Here is a 22,036-nt window from a genome sequence, read left to right on the forward strand (position 1 = left end):
GTCATCCCTGCAGCTTCCGCTTCAATTCTTCTCCCCGCTTTCACCTCAGCCCGCCCCTCCCTTTAATCATGTGGTGCCGGCGCCCGGTGTGCTCCCCCGACGTCACGCACAACAACAGCGCGCACAATATTTCAAATGTTCACTCGGCTAGAGGGGACACCAGGAGGGAAGTGGGAGCGCGCTCTGCGATGCACTGCGCTCTGCTCCTCTCCCCATAGAAGCAGCTACACCGCTCTTCATCTCTCCCTGCAGCAGCAGCAAAGGCTAAAAAATTTACAGTAAGTGGCACTTTTGGGGGCATTGCTTAAGGGACGCTACAAGTGGCTGTATGTGGGGGCATTACGCATAATGTGTGGCTTAATGTGTAAGGGGCATTAAGGTGTGCAGCATCATGTGTAAGCAGCATTATGTGTGCAGCATCATGTGTAAGGGACATTATGTGTGCAGCATCATGTGCAATGGGTACTATGGTGCGCGGCATCATGTGAAATGGGTACTATGGTGTGCGGCATCATGTGAAATGGGTACTATGGTGTGCGGCATCATGTGTAATGGGTACTATGGTGTGCGGCATCATGTGTAATGGGTACTATTATGTGCGGCATCATGTGTAATGGGTACTATGGTGTGCGGCATCATGTGTAATGGGTACTATGGTGTGCGGCATCATGTGTAATGGGTACTATGGTGTGCCATCAAGCAAGAACCCCCTAGCAATGAGCACATAGGTAAGCAGCACTTATGTGGCAAATATGTAATGGACATTACGGTTTGTTATATAGTATGTAATGGGCATCATGATGTGTGGCACAATGTGTAATGGGCATTATGGTGTGTGGCCTTATGTGTAATACTAATTTGCATTACGGCGTGTGGCTTTATGTGTAATGGGTATTACGGAGTATGCTAAAATGTGTAATGATCATTACTGTGTATGGTCTAAAGTGTAATACCACACCCCTTTTTGTGATGCCACGCCTCCTTCCCATGAGACCATACCCCCTTTTTGCAGCGCAGCTACGCCGCGCAAAGGTCCCCCTGCTATTATGTCTAGATCTGGGACCACCCATTACCATAATTCTAGATTCGCCTATGGTCCCTGCCCCAGTGGAGATTACAATATATATAGTCCCTACCACATATACATGCACACAGACATTCTACGATTAATTTGGTTGGGAGCCAATTAGCCTACCAGTATATTTTTGGATTGTGGGAGGAAACCGGAGTACCCGGAGGAAACCCACGGGGAGAATATACAAACTCGCACAGTTAGAGTCATGGTGGGTAAGGAACCCATGACATGAGCGCTGTGAGGCAGTAATGCTGACCATTACACCCTCCGTACTCTATATTGTGTACCTAGAATACTTTCTGAGCTCTATATTTGTCGGATAGTGCTGTTATATGCCTGGCAAAAGCTCTTTCAAAAAACAATATGCAATATATATGTGCTCATATGAACTTACACTCTGAATTTAGCCTACATGACAATATATATTCATCCAGTTGATTGGTATAGACCAGGGGTGGCCAAACCTGTCCTCAAGATCTACCAACGGTGCATGTTTTCCAGGCAACCTGTGGATCCATAGTAGGAATGAATGCAGCATGTTTTAAAATGTGACAGTTAGTAATGACTGCAGCTGTGCACCAGCTAGGTAACCTGGAAAATGTGGACTGTTGGTAGATCTCGAGGACTGGTTTGGCCACCCCTGGTATAGACCGATTTGGAAGTCCAAAAAAGGCCTACTCTATACTAGATGCAAAAGATCCATCTGGAAATATTGTAATTGCGAGTGGAGATTTCAATGAAGGGCATGTAAGTCCTCCTCATGCTCCTGAGCATACGCAGAGTGAAATGATGTATGATATTCTCTACAGACGAGCTTGCAGTCACCTCTCATTACTTTCATTACTCGGAGCTTTGTGCTGCAATTTCAGTTTGGTCATGTCAATTGTTACGGGGAGGAAAACGTGCACTGCGAATGCACAGGACTGGATGATACCGATGCCACTAATTCTCCTGTATCAGTTCTCATAAATGTCCTCAATCCATATGATCAAATATGATACATTTTATTTGAAAATATATATACTTACACTTCTAAGATTTCCCCAGCAAAATAAAGAGAAAAGATCTATGTTTTCCTGTCCTCCTATAATCATCCATTAGTTCTCATTATGTTACTCTTCTTGTAAATGAAATACATTATTTAGTGTTGTATGAGGTTAGATTTGTCACTATAACAATAGTTGTAATTGCTTTCTATTAATAATACTCAGATAAAGGCCACATGTAATTACTGTAATTATACTAATGGGTACAAATTAGTTCTTCATATAAGTAAATTACTCCTTGCTTGGAACTATCTCAGGAAACAACCAAGCAGTCAGTGGTGGGAAACTCATACATTGCTCAGAGATGCAGTGTACAACATACTGTAGGTGTGATGCAGTTTACAACATAGATGTGATGCAATTTACAACAGAGGTGTGATGCAGTTTACAACATAGGTGTGATTCAGTGTACAACATAGGTGTGATACAGAGTACTGTACAACATACTGTAAGTATAATGCAGTGTACAACATAGGTGTGATGCAGTGTACTGTACAACATACTGTAAGTATAATGCAGTGTACAACATAGGTGTGATGCAGTGTACTGTACAACATACTGTAAGTATAATGCAGTGTACAACATAGGTGTGATGCAGTGTATAACATACAGTAGGTATGGCCTCAAAAGAAAGGGGCATGGTCACAAAGTAGCACAATAGAATTGTTACAGATCAGATGCTCATGTCAGTGTGTCACAGCACTGACGGCATTTCAAACATAGGGCCTGTGCTCGCAGCCAATCAGAATCAGCTGCTCCTGATTGGCTGCTGGTCCATGTGCTCCAATTGGCTGGTGGGCGGAGCCACGTTCCAAATGCTGCCAGTACTGTCCCCATGGCTTCCCACCGGCTATGCATCCCCTGCTTGCTATCAGTGCTAAACTGCGGGGAAGGTGGGCTGGCGGAGGCGGAACGGTTCCGGGCCACTGTAACACCTGGTTAGGGCCCGATTCAGGTTGGCTCTGTACGCTGCAAACATCACAGCCTACCAAGCGCTTGAGATGCTGCCCATCTGAACGCCCGCCCCTCCGCCGCTGCCGATTCCCCTTGATAATATGCAAGGGGATGTATAAGGAGAACACATCCCCTCACATGCCTCCGCTGCAGGAGAAATCATCCAATGATTTCTCCTGCCTTCGCAAATAGAAAAAACTGACTTTTTATTTGCATGCGCCAGGATGAAAACTAAACTTCAATTACTGTAATTGACTTGGCTGTATTTGTATTTAATTATACTAAAAGAACAGTCGCTGTGAGCGACTCTGGCATTTTTATTGGATATTTTGAGAATCGCTCACAGCAATGTTGGCACTCAAAGGGTTAAATGCTGCGAGAAATCTCATCCGATATGCAAATGGTGCTTAAAAGTCACACACCATTACATTGGCCGAGTTATGAAATATTTTAGCGACTTTTTCAGGGCCACAAAAACTGGCTGTCATTACATCCTGCCTACGTCTGTTCTCCACTGTATTTTTGTAACCAGCACCGGCCCAAAAAAGCTGGTAATGCTTAGGAGGGGGGGACCCCTACACCATTTTTTTCCATTTTTTATTTTTCGTACACATTTTATACACAGAAACATTGCACGGATCTGTGTGATCCGTGCGTGCTTCATATTCGGCAGTGCTTGGCTTCCAGGAAACTCTGTAGCCAAACGTGAATCACTTTACCATCTGAAAACACAAATCCAGAAGGGAGCTTTGTATATAAATAGAATATTCTTAAAAACAGACCAGACCACGTTCGTAACCGGCCGACTTACTACTCGTCCGGTACACAGAAGATTATTAAATTTACCTGCATGGAGTGTTAGCTGCCAGGTTCTTTGTAACTTCCATTGCACCAAGCTTCTTTTTCGTGGCTTTTTTGGCTAAAAGGTAGATGGAAATATCTGCATGAGACTGCTCTGATTCATTTGATATGCGGCACTTGTATATACGTATGTGTGCGACTGAGTCTGTATAGAACTTGGCATGGAAATAAACCTCGTCCGCTGCACAAGATGCAGATGCACACACATATAGAGGTGTCTCATATCATATTAATCAGTACATGAGGTGGTTTGTCACATCCAGGTCCCATGGGACCTGGTGAGCTGAGTCTCATGTGACCTAGATCCAAGTCCCATGGGACCTGGTGAGCGGAGTCTCATGTGACCTGGATCCAAGTCCCATGGGACCTGGTGAGATGAGTCTCATGTGACCTGTATCCAAGTCCCATGGGACCTGGTGAACTGAGTCTTATGTGACCTGTATCCAAGTCCCATGGGACCTGGTGAGCTGAGTCTCATGTGACCTGGTGCAGAAGACACATCTGTACATAACTATGGTACTTTTGAAGGACCATGCAGTATAGACCTCACAGCAAAGCACATGGGGACCTAAATTAGTAATAGCTTGTGAGTTGGGGAAAGTGGTGACGTTTTGGCAATGTAGCGAGAAGAGTTGGAGTTGGATTTGTTTAAAGGTAAAACAAACATTTAAAAAAAAATGCTGCTTTAGATTTAGTGGCTACTGTACATGGCCAATTCCTCTATGTCCACAATTTGCAGCCCATTACATAGGCGCCGTGATCTGTTCTACTAGAGCTATGTTGTTGTTGTAGTAATCTACATGATGATACAGCCTGGCCTTCATAGAATGTAATATTGGGCATACAGTTCTACATTCCGTATTTGTTTTTTTTTCCAGAAAGAATACAAGAAAGACTTGGAAACAGAAATCAAGGGCAAGGGAATGCAAGTCGGAGCTGATCTACCCGAGTTCCAGCGTGCCAAGAGGGCATCTGAGTTAGTCAGCCAGGTTGGTACAGGAGGCAGCAGTTGTTGTCACATACACACGTCTGATACATGATCCAGAGACCCGGCATCTTGCCATGTAAATGTGTTTTGGAAAGATAAAGGGGGACATTTACTAAGAATACTAATACGACTCAGTCGTATTTGTATTCTTAATACGAGTGAATACGACCGCCACCGGTCGTATTCTTGCCGAATTTAGTAAACTGCCCAATTTACTGATTCGTATTTTGCTGATGGTGTAGGCGGGTGTATTCTGCTGGATTCGTATTCCTATTCAGCGCCTGTGTATATGTGTGCTAAATACAAATACCAGTCGGCAGCCTGCACGGATCAGACAGTGTAAAAAAAAAATAATAGAAAAAATAAATAATAATAAAAAACGTATATACATTCCCAAAGCGGTATTTTTCACCTACAAAGTAATGTCCTGGAAACAGCACTTCCATAAAAATACACTGGATAAAGATGTTTCGCCCTGAATATGTTATCACACGTATGTAGCACATATGTGTAGAAATATCCTTCGCTGGCAGATTCAAGCTGTAATATGGAAATTGAAATCCCCAGGACTACTAGGAGCAGAGGACAATTTCCTGCACCCTAGTCATGTCTGGTCCTAAAATGAGGACTATTGCATTACTGTCCCTTACAGTGCTGTAGAATCACAATATATGTTTACATTTTATCCTTAGCATGTAAAAATCTATTCTCTTTCCAGAAAGGATACAAGAAAGACCTGGAGACTGAAATAATAGGTAAAGGAATGCAGGTCGGCCCGGATACCCCAGAGGTGCAAAGGGCCAAGAGAGCCTCTGAGATGGCAAGTCAGGTATGTAACCTTAGCAGGAGATGATGATCTAAAGGCTGAGCTGGGTCAGTATTGCATCCAAGTACAAGATTTACAAAGCTTCTTCTTATTATATCAATATCCTGTTCATATTAATAAGGTTTACATTGTGTACAAACCCCACTGAAATGAATAGACTATTAGCACTGGAAACATGTTTCCTCTCATGTCTTATTACTATATGATACTTTGGGCCTGATTCTGAGATGGGACTGCGAGTAAAGAAAAAAGAGGCAGTCATTGTACTGGGCAAACCATGCTGCGCCGCAGGTGGAGCAGATTTCAAATATTCAGAGATTTAGGGCCTTTATGGTTGATCGCTGCTTAGCGTGCAGCTTAACTCCGCCCACTGCCTGGCCAAATGCCGCCCCCCCTCCCGCTGCTGAATCCTCTCAGTAACATGCGAGGGGATGCACGTAAACACACCCACTCGCATGCAGCCGAAGGGGAGAGAAATCATTCCATGTTCGCTGACTATCGAATGATTTCTCTCCACTTTAAAAAAAAAAAAATTTCGGTGTCCACCGAAGAGGGGAGGGTGCTGGCGTCTTGTGATGTCAGCCACCTGCCCCCCCGCCACCGGATATCAGCTGCCCGCCTGCTTCCCGCACAGTGTGGTGTCTTAGGTCTGTGAGCGCTTGTAACATCAATCGATGGTCGCCGACAAGGCTGCAAATGGATGTTTATGCTAAGCATCTATTCACATGTGTGCGGGGGGGGCACAGGCATTCGTGCGGGCGGTGCACGCGAGTCAACCAGAATGACCCCCTTAGTGTATGTTTAAAATGTACTAATACAAAAGATACTGATTACTATTTTCTTTGCAGAAAGGATATAAGAAAGACCTAGAGACTGAAATCATAGGGAAAGGAATGCAGGTCGGCCCAGATACCCCAGAGGTGCAAAGGGCTAAGAGAGCCTCTGAAATAGCAAGTCAGGTAAGTAACACTGCTGGTATTGGTTACTTCATAGAACATACATGTATACTGTACCCATTTCCTGAAGCTTTCCAGTGTCTTAGGTCCATGTTTAATTGTGTTTTTGGGATGAAGCCACTTATTTTGCATAACTGGTGTCCAGTGCTTAAAGTGGTCATGGAGAGGTGGTGGAACCCCCACTTCCCCACCACCGCCCCTCACATTTCCCAGAAATCCGTTCTCCTGAATGACCGATTTGGATATTGAGTTAGTAGCTTGATAATATCTCCTTGCTGCATTCATCACTTGTTTTTAAAGTGGAACACAGTCATTTACTCTTATTTACTCCTAATCGTCTCTGTCTGCCTTGCTGGGCTATGCGGTTTCCGGAGTAGAGTGTCGAATAAATACATAAGAAATACATTTGGTTAATTTATCATAGGTGGAGAGCATTATTTCAGGTTGCTAGGGCTTAAGTCATGTAAGTTATTTGTTACTTCTGATCACTTTTATATTTCTACAGAAAAGATACAAGGATGAAGCAGAGAAGATGCTCTCTATGTATTCTTCTATAGCCGATACCCCTGAAATCGAGAGAGTTAGGAATGCTCAAAAAAGCATAAGTTCTGTGAGTATGATTTAAAATAATTTTTTTTTTTAAATTGAATTCATTAAAAGTAAAAAAAAAAATCAAAAAGTCTATTCCTGTAATTGTACAACATAACACTGTTGTTTTTATTATTATTATTATTATAATTTTATTTATAAGGCGCCACAAGTGTTTCGCAGCGCCGTACGAAGGAATAATACAGGGAGACAAAACTTGGCATAACATTGAATAAATAACAAAAATAGGAGTACAAATAAAGAGCGCCACAGTTCAATACACATTACAGCTTAAATATAAGTAGTGAGGACTCAATCAACATACTATAAGAGGCTTGAGGCCAATGATGGAGATGAGTATGCGGACAAAGATGGTCACTGAGTGTTTGAGTATAGGAGAGCTGTGAGTGAAATGTGAAGAGAAGAGGGCTTTGACAACAGGAGGGAAGAGGGCCCTGCTCTGAGGAGCTTACAATATTTTTATGTCCGCTTCATTTTTTGTTGAATTGTATCATGAAAGATATGTATTTCTATATATATGGGATGCAGTCTGGATCCCAACAGTCAATACTGATAGCAAGATCCTGAGAGTACTGGTGATGCAGGGGAAGGGAGGGTGGTTTAGGCTTAGGCTGTGGTAGGGGAAGGCTAGGGTTAGTCTGCGGAACAGGAAGGTTAGGCCGCAGGAGTGGGGGGTTAGGGTTATGCTGCAGCGGAAGGTAGAAAGGCTTAGAGTTAGGCTGTGTGAGTAATAAGCTGCAGCGGATAGAGGGTAAGGGTAAGGCTGTAGGAAGGTAGAGTTAGGCTACAGAAGGGGCGAGTTAGGGGTAGGGTTAAAATACCTACTACCGACAAGATTTCGATCGTCAGTATAACACATTTATTGCTTTAATATAGAGTCATGCATAAACATTTTATCTCATAGCAATAAATATCATTCATTACTAATGTATTGCTTTGCAAATGTTGTGATACAAATTACGTAAATGAACTGCCGGAGGGTTTAAAGTCAGAAATGAGTGAGATCTACAGTAGATTATACCCAATATTGTATTACTGCTGGAATATGCAACTACAAAAACAATCTGACATGTTATTGTTTGCTACCAGGTATTTTATAAGAAAGGATTAGGCTCTGGCACTGCTGTGAGAGAGACACCGGAGATGGAAAGAGCTAAGATCACGCAGCATAATATCAGTGCTGTAAGTAGCTACAACCAATAGGATTTGTCTGTTACAGCCTGGTTACTAGCTTATGCTCATGAGAGAGGCCACCTGTATATGCAGACAATATGTGCGGGAGCCTATGCTGCCCATTGATTTTCTGTCCGCATCAGTCATCATTAGTGTCGGAAATTTCTCCCACCTCTTGCAGGGTGCAAAAGGTTCATCTGAAACAGGGGTCCTCAACATCCTGCACGCATACGTCACTCCCATGAAACTCCCTCTAGACCAGCGGTTCTCAAACTCGGTCCTCAGAACCCCACACAGTTCATGTTTTCCAGGTCGCCCGACAGGTGCACTCATTACTGACTGACACATTTTTAAAGAATCACAGGTGGAGCTAATTATTTCACTGGATTCTGTGAGGAGACCTGCAAAGCATGCACCGTGTGGGGTAATGAGGACCGATTTTGAGAACATGTGTTCTAGACAGAACAGATCTGTGCTTTTGCAAGATTGCCGCCCAGATACACCTATTTCACTGAGAATGCGGTCAAGACAGATAAAACTGTATGTACTAGAGAACACTGTCCACTTACATAAGTCTGAGGTGCTCAGTCTGCTGAAATCCACATGATCCATCTGCATTTCCAATTGCTTCCATCTGAAGGTGCCCATGCGGTGCGCGCTCCCGCGGGTATGTCATCGCACAGTCCAAAAAGTATGTGCTGCACATACTTTTTGTACTGCCTTCTGATCGCATTGCATCACATGCAAAACGCATGCAAAATGCATGATGTGATGCGATCTAGACAATAACGCATACGATGCTCGCACCGTGTATGGGCACCTTTAGAATCAGTCCCAATGGCTCACTGATTAATGCAGTCACATTTTTCATTGAACTGCTACAGCTACTGATAGGTTGGCACATGCAATGAAATGTAAGCTGTCCACCTTTCATGGTGTACAATAAAGTATACTCCACATGTATATCATAGCTAATGTTTTTTATTTTATTTGATGGACCCCATTAACTGTGGCTTATTGCAGGTGAAGTATAAGGAAGATATTGGACCTGCCACAGCAATTCCTGACCTCCCAGAAATCAAGAGGGTTAAAGAGATCCAGAAAAACATAAGCAATGTAAGAAAATGCCTCCTTGATCCACAAACCGCCACGTCCTTCATAGAAGTCTAACGATTTGGTTTTCTTACGGTCAATAGGTCCAGTATAGAGAGGCCCAAAGCAAACCAACACCGGTCAGCATGACTCCAGAAATGGAACGATCCAAGAGGAACCAGGAGCATTTCAGCACGGCAAGAGCCTAGAGTCATAGGACAGTATTCAATGCGGCCAGCGAGGGGGTTAAACAGTGGGGATCATCGAAAACAAGCGACACTCGCCGTTTAACCCCCACACCAGCCACTCACCCTGTTCTATGTTCTGGGGGGGATCCTTGCTGTCACAGGGTGGCGAGGGTTCCCCCAAACAGTGCAGGGAGCCCACCATTTAGCCGCAAGCCTTGCTGTTTTAGCGGCCGCACGGGGGGTCAGTTGAATACTGACCATGCGAGCTGTGACAGTGAGCAGTCAGCGCTGCTCGCTGTCACAGCTCACAAAAAGCATTTAATTTCCGCCATAGAGTCCAGTGAATCTTCAATTCTCTATGCTGTAGGTTCTCATAAATAATTTGGCAAAGACAATAGAAATAATGGACAGAACCTACAGTAGTCTCAGAACTACAGTACTGAGGATAGTTTTTTTTGGGGTTGAGTGATTTGTAAATGAAAGAATGCTTTCTCTAGTGAGCGCTGCACCCTGGGAGGCTGTAGTGAGAATTGGATGTTCCAAGCATAAGGGATATTGATTTCCTGATGGCACCAGGTAAAGGTATACAACGTGCCGATCATATAATGCCTTAATCATGTTCCTTTTCTTTCTCTACAGGTACATTACAAGGATAAGGCTGGAAAGGTGACGGCTGTCAGCCTTACCCCAGAGATGGAAAGGGTTAAAAAGAACCAGGAAAACATTAGTTCGGCAAGTGTCATTGGCTGTACTCTAAAGAAGGGGCGTGGTTTTCAGATGAGGTTTATGTGTCTACTACAGGCCGAAAACGGAAGATTTCAGAAAGTTTTAGTTACATCATTTCACCAACTAGAGGAATGTAGCATATAAAGCAATGATACGTTATATAATATATAAATCATATATTAACCCTTTGAGTACCAAAGTTGCTGTGAGAAAGCCTCAAAATATCTGCTAAAAATGCCAACACCGCTCACAGCGACCGCTCTTTTTTTGGATGCAAAATTTAGCTAAACTTCAGTTAATTGACCTGACTGTATTTGTATTTATTTGTACTAAAAGTACAGTCGCTGTGAGCGGCGCTGGCATTTTTACATTTTTAGCGGACATTTGGAGGATCTCTCGCAGCAACTTTGCCACTCAAAGGGTTTATTATATGATTGATATTAATATTAGTGTATATTTTATTAACCCTATATATCGTTTAGAAATACCACAATATGAAAGAATGTTCCGCTTGCTCTTCTCTACTCCTTTATATCTAATTGTGTTCCACAGGTAAAGTACAGCAGCGATGCCCAGCAAATGAAAGGTAGACCTAGCGTAATTGTAGATACACCAGAAATGAGGCACTGCAAAGAATCCCAGAACAACGTTTCCATGGTAGGAGGCTTCAGGGATCCTTAACTAAACATGCAGTTTGCTTAGCACTGCTGATATCTGTGTGCTGACCACAGTCATTGCACACATGCTCACCGGAACAGTGTCACTGCCATGTGATTGTCGCACAGAAACTAACAGCTAATAAAGTTTTATTTTAACTAATGTGTTATTGTGTTTTTTTTTCTCTTTATTAACCTGCATGGAAGTGAACCTGACACTGACAGTGTGAGTGTGATGCATGGGGTGTGACTATCTGCACGTCTGTACAAGCAGCTAATCGGTGCACACTGCCACTGGTGTCTTTGTTTGTTGTGAACATGAGATTATTTGGTGTGATATTAAAACGTATATACACGGCATGAAAGGCACGCGTATACATTATTACACCACTTATTGCTAGCATGATCCTGCTGGTGATATACCTTATCTATAATTATATAGAAATAGCTCCCAGTGTAAAAAGTGTGGTTCAGTTAATATTAATTTAAGCCCTTTGGGAGAAGAAGCTCTGCAAAGAGGAAGACGATTTGATGATGTATTCTGTCTGGTACAGCAGCTACAAATACATGTTATTAAGTATACAGTGCACTGTACTGCGGCCATGTCACCGGGACACTGAATCAGGATCCTGAATGGCATTTTCAGCCTTAGACAGATTTTTTGTGTCTATTTTTTGTTTCAGATAAAATATCATGAAGATTTTGAGAAGACGAAAGGCAGAGGGTTCACCCCGGTACTAGATGATCCGGTGACAGAGCAAGTAAGGAAGAACACACAGATTGTCAGTGATGCTGCCTATAAGGGTGTCCACCCCCACGTTGTGGAAATGGATAGACGGCCGGGAATCATTGTGGGTGAGTTGAATAGGCTCATACATGTCTGGGATGACCTTGGCCTTGAAGGGAGTGGATGGAACAAGCTGAAGCCAAATAGGTCATCAGAATGTTCACAGCAGCACAGAGTATTTTGTGAGTGGAGTGCACTATTTTGGTATGCAGTATGTGTATAAAATATATATACTGAAAGTGGACTCTGACTGTTAGCTTATAATTTTTGTTAAATGTGTAAAATGTTAAGGGTGACATTCCAAACACCCAAAGTAAAATAGCAATAGCACAATAAATACAAAGTAATAAAGAGCTTTCAGGGTTCCCAAAAATGTTGTGTTCTAATAACGCCAAAGGTGCAGAGTATTTGAATAAATGTTACCAATAGTTTTGCACCACGTTCTCAGGAGGTTCACATCCAGATCTTGGTTTGTATGGTATGCACTTTTCTCTCTCCCTTCCTCCAATACTTTGTAATCAGGTTTCTCTTATTCTACAAATTAAACCCTCCAGAGGCTTAAGAAATGTAATCGTCTTTAGTTGGATTGATCAGAGAATAACGACCCTTTCACAATGTACCCAAGTTTTCTTCTCTAATAATGACCTTAGATTTTGAAAGGCCTTTCGTCATACCGATAACATTTATGATGAAGGTCCTGGTAGTCTCTCGAGTGAAAATTTTTGTCTGAAAGGTCCCTTATCCGGACTCCGAATTCCCCGAGTCACGCTCCCGCATCCATATAATTTTTGTTGTAATTTAAGGGCTATGTAGTATGCACCCATAAACCTTCTGGTTTTAAAAAAGTATTTATTAAAACAATATGCATATACCGTACATAAGGTAACCCATTAACATTTTCTGATATTGCAAATAAAGATCCACAGCTTTTTGGGTCAACCTTTTTACCTTGGGGCACACTAAATAAGTTTAAAAAAATCCCAAGGCACACTATGATCCCCACAGGGCAAAACACATTGGCCTCCACAAGAAAAACAAACAAACCTATTGGTCTCCATATAAAAAACAATCACATTGGTCCCCACAGGTAACAAAAATAAAATACATTGGCCCTTTACATGAAAAGAAGAGACCAGTTGAACTGGTGGTGGCTGTAAACTGGTTTGGGCATCTCTAGATCTGGGGGCACACTTGAGAACAGCTCAAGGCACACTAGTGTGCCACGGCACAGTGGTTGAAAAACACTGCCTTAGACCCTATTTTAGAACTACCCTCTCGGGTTGATGTACTAGATTCTTTAATGTAAACTCGTGATCTTAACCCAACGCATTTCATATTTATTCAACCTTTATCAGGTTTACCTTTTATTCAAAATATATTTAAAAACACAGTAAACAGGTGTGGCGGCAATAAAATATTTCCCAATATTAGCCAAACAAGAAGCTTAAAGGAGTGGGTTGATATTACAGCAATCCATATCACAAAATTATGCATAATATGTTTGATTAATATTTTCTAATACTAGCCAAACACAAAAGGGTCAAAAGGGTGTTATAGGATTTCAACCATCAGTTTAACACATAATGGGGGAAATATACTGAGATGTGTATTCTACAACACATTGCTATGGGCAACCAATCAGAATCTACTTATTTATTTAGCACCCTCTAGAAGATAGTATACAGGATCTGATTGGTTGCCCATAGCAACATCACATGTGAAGTAGAATACATATCTAAGTAAATTTCCCCCAATATGTTTGTTATATTGGTACCTATACACAATTGCACACATGTGCCAAATACATTATTGTGGTGCTGTAACAATATACAGTACAGAACATTTTTTTCATTATTATCAAGAACTGAAAAGATCAGCAATGGCCAAGATCATTCACTTTACAGAATGGTCTGTTTAGCGAATGATCCTAACCAAGCATTATTCTCAAGTGAATTATGCACACTGACAGCATAAAATGTTTGCATTGCAGTAATGCCTGGTGACACTGGCTGACTCCCAAGTGATTGTCTGGGCAAGGACTGTGTACACACTGTTGGCTCAAAGACTCAACTCATCACTATGTTGGCTTTTGCTTAATTAATTACTTACGTACAGTATACATAGAGACGAGGACTCTCTCCACCTCGCAGTAATTGGGAGATGAGGGAGTATGAATATGCTGTAAAAACTAGCACAGGGTTAAATGTAGGATTTTCAGGGGGGAAGGTGGGGTTCGAGAGGTGGAGCAAACATTGGGCTGGAGATTGAGGTGACTTTGTGGTCCATTAAACCACAAAGATAAATAGATAAATTATAAATAGATAAATTAATACACAAATGATTATTTTATAATCCTGCTGATCCTTCCTTCCTGCTATAAGGGACAGGTAAAAACTGTAATTTATTTATGGATCTTGCAACATACAGATGTCTTCTTACAATAATTCTGCAGGAGGGACACTGCTGAGCATTGGGGTGACCTCCTGTAGCCCTTTATTCCCACTAATGTATACTATGGTAGCAAGAGTGCATATACGCACACTCCCCTCATGCAACTATGGGAAGGTGGAGCATCGCTCCCTGCTACCTCCGCTGACTTCTGTTGTGAAATACTGAATGGGTAGGTAGTGCTCCCCGTACCATACATTGTGCCGCAGCATTAAGCGGGCAAAGATGTAAGAAAACACATCTATTAAAAAAAACCGAGGGCTGAATTAAGCCAGAGGTGACATTAACCACTGAAGGGTTCCTGGCTGCTGCACCATTGGTTTTAACAGTGTAGTGAAGGGCTATCCAAGTGTGCTAAAGGTGACGGCCAATGGGCTGCAGGGGGAGGAGTAGGCAGGTTAGGAGAGACTTGAGAAGGGTGTATTCTTCCTCTTTGAGAATTTTTCCCACCCTCCCATTCCTATTTCTGTCTCTATTTCTTTCCTTTGGCGGTGGTAAAGAACGGTCATTTGTGTAGATGGAATAGCGTGTTAGATAGTGAGTGTGCTCTCCCGATATCGATTGTCATGAGCCATACTTCTTGCATGGAAGATGACTGCCACCACCGGCCCGGGTGGTTGTGCATGGAGAGTTGATCCCCACCGGTGTGTGAATGGTATAGTGATCCTACCCCCCTTTTTCTTCCCTCTGACCATTCTTTGGTGCCGCCACCATTTTATAGTTTATAGTCAGTTGTCAATAATAAACTTGACATTCATTATTTGAAACGCCAGCACTTGTGTCTGCATCTTTATTTTAGTGTTAAGTTAGGTTAAGTTAAGTGTTAATGGTGTAGGCATAAGGATACCCATTGGTGAGTTTAATATAAATAAATGGAATTTTTGTGAGACTACCGTCTATTACATATACGTATATGATTGAATACTTCTAAGAATAATGGCATAAAAGCCGTACAGAGGCCACTGGCAATAGGAGCAGCAGCACTGATGCTTGTAGAGCGGGGATGGGATGGAGGCAGAGATCATAGCAGTAGCTGTGTGGATGCACAACAAGGAGGGATCTACTGCACAACTTGTGATTGGTGGGTGTTGGAAGAGGAGGTGGAGCCAAATGTCGCAAGAGGCAGAACTTAACCATGAGCAATGGATGACAACTCCAATACTTAAAAAAAAATTGGTCACCCCTCCTGTGTGCACCACTGTTGTGATTTTACACTTTGGGGGAGAAAGTGGTTATAGATGGCCTATCCATCCTATCTACTGGTAGAAATTGTAATGAAGACATTGTGGTACATTTACAGTGTAACACAGAAATAGAGTGTGGTAAGTCTATGGAGTAATACACATTAATGCAATGTGATACAGTATGTGCTATTTTTGAGCAGGCACTAGCAGGAACTCAGGGGTAGATTTATTAAGCTCGGTGAAGGGATAAAGTGTCTGGTTTTTATCACCGGCCAATCAGCTCTCAACTGTGAAGTTACAGGCTTGGTTTGAAAAATGACAGGTAGGAGCTGATTGGCCGGTGATAAAAACCAGACACTTTATCACTTCACCGAGCTTAATAAATCTACCTATGAGTTTCTGAACCTCTTATTATATATGACATCATCAGAAACCTGTCCTGGGCCAAAATGTACTTCCGTAATATAAGCTTCCATTTAAAGGAGGAAGGGCTGCAGAACAGTTCAAAATTCAAACAGGGGAGCCACACCCACTGCCAGTGAGTCAGTTTGGAATGGAAGTTGGTGCCGCTCCCCTATTTGAATTGCGAGCTGTGCTGCAGACCCACCCCTGGAGCCGCCACTGGGTGGTCATGGTGTGATTAGAAAAGCAATACAGTATATCAAATGACAGCCCTTTGGTCTACAAAACAAACGTTATTTTCTATTGCTTTTAATGCTGCTTTTAGTTATTGCATAGCCTTGTATAAATGTTTCTCAGCTTGAGTTCCTGAGTACCCAGTGTTGCACTGAGTAATTATTTCATCTGTTCTACCAAGGGTAATCTGCAAACAATGGCATGTTGGGTACATGTGGGGGATGGAAGGAACCCATTTCTACATCACTCTATCATTTTTCTCCACCTCTCCTGCCATCACTGTGCAAACTGTTGTCTCATTGTTCTCTCTTCTGTTGGCTTTTCTCATCTCATGCTTTCTTTTCTCATCAAAGACCTTAAAGTGTGGCGTACTGACCCTGGTTCCATCTTCGACATTGACCCACTGGAAGACAATATTCAGTCTCGGAGCCTGCGCATGTTATCTGGTACAGCTGCATGTGTTATTCCTCTCAATTCTGTGCCAATGCGCAGTGACCCGGAGGAAGAGGTTACATCACAGAGGAAGTAAACAGCTTCCAAACCCATAGTGTATACAGTGTAGTAGCTGTGTAACTACAACTTAAATTGGGGGTGGTAGGTGGTGCACACCCTTATTCTACACCTAGTGCTACCATACTGAGACTTGTAGTACCACACAGAAAAAGAAAGAATGCATATGCACACATTAAACACTAAGCACAGCAGCAATAAGAACACTTATAATAAACTGCAATTACTAAATTGAACTTAAGGTGCCCACACACGGTGCTCTTTGTACCAGATTGCATCACATGTGAATCTAGTACAGAAAGCACAGGCTGCGCATACTTTTTTGATTTGCGATGTGGGAGAGCACATCCCATCCCAAAACGATGTGATCTACACATGATGCGTTTTTCAACTAAATGCATTCGACCATCGCACCGCGTGTGGGCACCATTAGCATAATCTTTGGCCAAAAATATGGCCTACATACCATGGCCGGATGACCAGAGCCCCTAAAATTCCAACGGTCCAGAGCACTAGACCCCCCCGTACCTACACAACCCAACCAACTTAAGTCATCCCACTAGTGATGACCAGCAATTTAAGTATTAAAAAAAAAGATCTGTCAGACGGATTCGGCATGAAAAGCCGGCGGTCGGGATCCCGGCGTTCAAAATCCCGAAGCCGGAATCCCGACAAGGGGGGGATGTGGATCGCCCCCCCCCCCCACACACACACACTAATTTATTCTCCCTCCGAGGGTGTCGTGGACACCCACGGGGGGAGAAAGTGTTGGGATTTCGGCGTTCAGGATTTTGAACGCCGGGATCCCGACCGCCGGGATTTAAACTGCATCCCTGTCAGACACAGGCTTCTCTTCCCTGTACATACGTCTCATAACCAAACTGAGATACATGGCAAGTGGCATTCAAATACATTGTTGCCACCCAGTTGCCCCACATTCGGATGGTTGCGTATGAGTTCATGCTGACTCAAATAGAACAGATATATGTGAAAATGTGTAAACTGACATCTGTACATGTACTGTATGCTGAAACGCTCCATTTATGTCAATATTTTCTTATACAAAACCAAATCCTATTTTGCTCATAGTTAAGCAGATCACTGGGGCTAATCTCGTGAAAGTGATTCCATTATTATCCCCTTGTGTTATATAATACAGCCAGCGCTCTGATCCAGGTCACATTTAGCTGTTTTACAACTAAGAACGTGGTCTGTAAAACCTCTGAACAGACTGACAGGGGCATTTGCATCTCATGTGCACAGTAAGTGACCCATACTGATCACTAGGATTCCAAGATTGTCGTCATTGGTCTAAAGCTGCAGTGCACAAGTTCCTTGTCCAATAAGAGACAAGTATTGATGACAATATTGGGGAATGAGCTTTTGCAAGATGCACAGTTTAGCTCATTGTTATAAGCGGTACATTCTGATAGAATCACTCTAGTGTCCATAAGTAACGGTAAGGAAGTATTCAGTCCCTACTGCAAATTCTAAGCATATTACAAATCACATCAGATTCCATTGTATAAATCACTCAGCTCAATGACTAATATTCTATACAGTATTTGGGATCATGGAGCCTTATTTACAGACGGAATGGGATCATTGGATAGACTGCAACTGGGCCGACAAGCATTAGATTGACACCACTAGGTCGACATGCATGAAGGTCGACTTGCATGAAGGTCGACATGGGTTAGGTAGACTGGTTATTAGGTCTACACAAACATTGGGTTGACTTGGGGAAGGACTACAGTCAAAATGTCGACATGGGGTTTTACACTTTTTTGTCCCGAATTTCGACACAGTCGACATGGACACTGATACGGCACACTATTGTAGGGCATGAAATACCGCCTGTCGGCACATGTCGGCTCAAAAAAAAAGGGAAAAACCCCATGTCAACCTTTTGACTGCCGACCTTCCCCATGTTGACCTAATGCTTGTGTCAACCCAATGACCTGTTGACCTAATCTATGTCGACCTTCATGCTTGTCGACCTAGTGGTGTTGACCTAATGCTTGTAGTCTGACCTAGTTGCTTTAGATCAGTGGTAGCCAACCCTAGCCCTCGAGAGCTACCAACAGTGCACATTTTCCAGACAACCTAGCTGCTGCACAACTGCACTCATTAATCACTGACACATTTTAAAAGATACACAGATGGAGCTAATTAGTCACTTGTGATTCTGTGAGGAGACCTGCAAAACATGCACTGTTGGTAGCTCTCGAGGACTAGGGTTGGCTACCCCAGCTTTAGATCTAGTGACCATATCCCTTACCAACATGTATGACTTTTCTGTGTTTCATGCCATCTGCATGCTTCTCTGCTTCGTTTATTTACTTTGCTGTCCATCACAATGCTATCCCTTCATTTATAGAGAGAGCCAGCCATGGCTACAGACACTCTTGTCACTCTGCTGGGGCTGCTGCAGTGAGTCAGGGGGATGACAGGTCAGAAGTTTCTGAGATGAACCCTAGTTTCTCCTACTGCAGTGAGGGAACGAGGGCATCTGAAGAAGGAGGTAACATGTACGGTGACTGTCTTGTTTAAGGCAGCCGTCCCCTTTAGCATGAGCCCTAGTCCCATTTAACATTAGTCCTGTCGTTTCTGCGGTCTCCAAACTTGATTGCAGCCTTCCCTCTAGTGCCTGCTGGATGGATTTAGCTAACAAGAAAGCAGTTCATGGAAATTATTTAAAAATGGGGTTTAACGATCAATGATGGGAAGCATATAGAACAACCAATCAGATGTCAGCTTTCAGTTGTTTTCTGTAGTTAAACTTTTAAAAGCTGACATTTGATTTGTTTCTGTAAAATACAGCATAGCTTGGCTCTTTGTCCATTGATTAAAATATTGTGGGGGGGGGTTCTTAAAATGAACAACCACCACCAAGTTTGCGCATGCCTACATGAGCGCAGAAATAAGGCAGGAATGCTGTACAGGTGCTAATGCGGTGGGCACCAACATTTCTGCTCACTGCCTCCAGAGGTGCTGAGCAGAAATCTGTGCAATATTTTAGTTGGATTTAGCCAATTTGTGAGGTTAATCCAATGCTTTAGGGTGTGGCAGAATTAATGGGCGTCGATTGGATCAACAATTGAATTGCTCCAAAAGGCGCCTAACAATTGAATCACGCCTTTACAAAAGTATGAAAAAATATATACCAAGAAAGTAAAGTAGATAACAAGGTTAGATTTCCTTCATTTTATAAACCTTTTATAAACCAGATCTACTTATATCTTCGGCTTAGTGTCCCCTTAACCCTTTGAGTGTGAGGTGAATTTGTCAAAATAGGTGTGAAAATTGCCAAGCAAACATTTGTATTCATCACAATGACCTGTAATGTTACCTTATATAGGAAATATAATCTTTTACACATTTCTTTATTTGAGTTTATATAACAAATGTGATTGACGCTGGCACTTTAAGCGAATATTTTGAACATCTCTCACAGAGACGGCACTCAAAGGGTCAATATTTGTGTTTGTTAGAAATACTACTATCGGGGACGGCTGCCTTAAATATTATTATTACCACCTTGGTGCTGTGCAACTTATATTAACCATTCAAACGTTGAATGTGGTTATTAACAGCTTTAACACCTTGTGTGTGTGTGTGTATATATATATATATATATATATATATATATATCGTGCACTGATGGAGGCAGGAGAAAGGGGGTCTTGACAAAGGTCTATGCTTAGACCGAAACGTTGACCATGCCCACTGTCACCTGAAACAATCGGCTGTGGTATGTAAATAAACAACACCTGCATTTGAAAAAGACCGGTGAGTGCACCCATTCTTTCTGTGGTTATATATATATACATATATATAATATAAAAAAATGAAACTTGCCCTTTGTATGACTTATAACAATAAGGTTACTTCTGACAATAAAAAATCAAACCATCTAAAGCAGGAATGGGGAACCTATGGCCCTCCAGCTGTTGTTAAACTACACATGCCAGCATGCCTTGCAACAATTTTAGCATGGCCAAATAGGAAAACTGTAACAGTGCATGCTGGGATATGTAGTTCAACCACACCTGGAGGGCCAAAGGTTCCCTGTGCCTGATCTAAAGAGAATAAATGGAGGCGTAACCAGTTGCAACCAATCAAATTCTATCTATCTTTTTACAGAATGTGCTACATGTATATAAAGTATAGCTAGAATCCGGGTGGTTGCTATGGGAAACACCCCCACTTGTGGTGCTCTTCAGAAGGTTTACTAAAACTCCCCTATGGTTTATCACCTGGTATGTAACATTAATGTGTATCTGAATGTTGTATCTGTCCATGTGCTATAATGGACAATGAGCATTTCTGTTTATGGGTCACTACGAATATAAAACCATTGGGTGCGTTATTAATATTATTATCATAACCAATAATAACTCTTTTGTCTCTGCACAGTGTTATATATGTTCTGTTAATACCAATAGCCTGTAATAAAGCTGAGAGTATTCCAATGAGTCACCAGCAGCTGTATCAGCGAACGTGCTGCCGGAGACTTTTTATTGGTGTTTATGACGTTTGTTTAAGGAGTCTTGCTGCAGACGCTGGTCATTCCATGTTCTATGTATATTAATCTGTGTAAGAAGTCTCTAGTAATACCCCTTTCACATCGCCGACACGTTTTAAAAACCGGTATTTTAAAACGGTAATTAAAACGGGTCAGAGCCTTAACATTGCCACAGATTACCGCTTTAAATACCGGTTAAGTCTCATTCAACATAGCAGTCAAACCGTTTCAACCCGAACACGTTTCAAGCCAGAGTGTCAACATTGCCTGTCATTTTAAAGGGGACAGCCTATCACTGCTCTGTAGCTTGTGTTGTTTGCCTGAAATACCGTTTCAGACACATTGTACACATTCACATTGCTCAAAAAACGGCAAGGAACCGTGTAGGACTCTGCTTTTTACACGGTTCGAAATACCAGTTAACTTTAAACGGTAAATCGGCTCTGGTGCATTCACAGTGCAGGCTTAAACGTTTTAAAATGAAAAAAAAATCGTCAATTTACCGTTTTAAAAGTGCGATGTGAAAGGGGTATAAGTTGGTTCAGTGCAAAGTTTCTTTGAAAGGATATCAAGAAAAAATGTATAATATTTTATCCTATATGGGGTAGAGTTCTGTACAGAAAGGCCATGGTCTTTGAAAGCATAAGGAGATCATACATTTGGTACTGTACATGTACCTTTACTGGGATCAGCCTGCAGGCCATACTTATATAATAACCTGACCCAAGAGGGGATTATTTAGTATTGTGTGGACCGGAGTTCAGTCAATTAATCAAAACTAGGAAATGTTACT

The 22,036-nt window shown here is 42.2% G+C and overlaps 2 protein-coding genes across 10 annotated transcripts in view; both read left to right on the top strand.

The window, feature by feature from the left end:
• Positions 1 to 11,131, top strand: part of LOC146081210 (uncharacterized) — a 108,941-nt gene extending 97,810 nt beyond the window's left edge. For 7 of the 8 annotated variants that reach the window (XM_083189301.1, XM_083189307.1, XM_083189302.1 and 4 more), the window contains 8 exons: positions 4,815 to 4,925; positions 5,643 to 5,753; positions 6,599 to 6,709; positions 7,212 to 7,316; positions 8,405 to 8,497; positions 9,512 to 9,604; positions 9,685 to 9,777; positions 10,408 to 11,131. In XM_083189301.1, coding sequence (XP_083045427.1) covers positions 4,815 to 4,925; positions 5,643 to 5,753; positions 6,599 to 6,709; positions 7,212 to 7,316; positions 8,405 to 8,497; positions 9,512 to 9,604; positions 9,685 to 9,777; positions 10,408 to 10,638 — 948 coding nt within the window. In that variant the 3' untranslated portion in view covers positions 10,639 to 11,131. The remainder of the gene's footprint in view (positions 1 to 4,814; positions 4,926 to 5,642; positions 5,754 to 6,598; positions 6,710 to 7,211; positions 7,317 to 8,404; positions 8,498 to 9,511; positions 9,605 to 9,684; positions 9,778 to 10,407) is intronic. The other variant, XM_083189308.1, reaches the window with a different exon arrangement.
• The window catches only part of LOC146081212 (LIM zinc-binding domain-containing Nebulette), a 236,469-nt gene that overhangs the window by 210,652 nt on the left and 3,781 nt on the right, over positions 1 to 22,036 (top strand). Inside the window, exons 5-6 of one of the 2 annotated variants that reach the window (XM_083189311.1) lie at positions 11,834 to 12,005; positions 16,559 to 16,651. In XM_083189311.1, the coding sequence (XP_083045437.1) occupies positions 11,834 to 12,005; positions 16,559 to 16,651 (265 nt within the window). The remainder of the gene's footprint in view (positions 1 to 11,833; positions 12,006 to 16,558; positions 16,652 to 22,036) is intronic. The other variant, XM_083189310.1, reaches the window with a different exon arrangement.

Source organism: Crinia signifera, chromosome 5 (assembly GCF_055691185.1).
Source record: "Crinia signifera chromosome 5, ASM5569118v1, whole genome shotgun sequence".
Classification (NCBI taxonomy): Eukaryota; Metazoa; Chordata; class Amphibia; order Anura; family Myobatrachidae; genus Crinia; species Crinia signifera.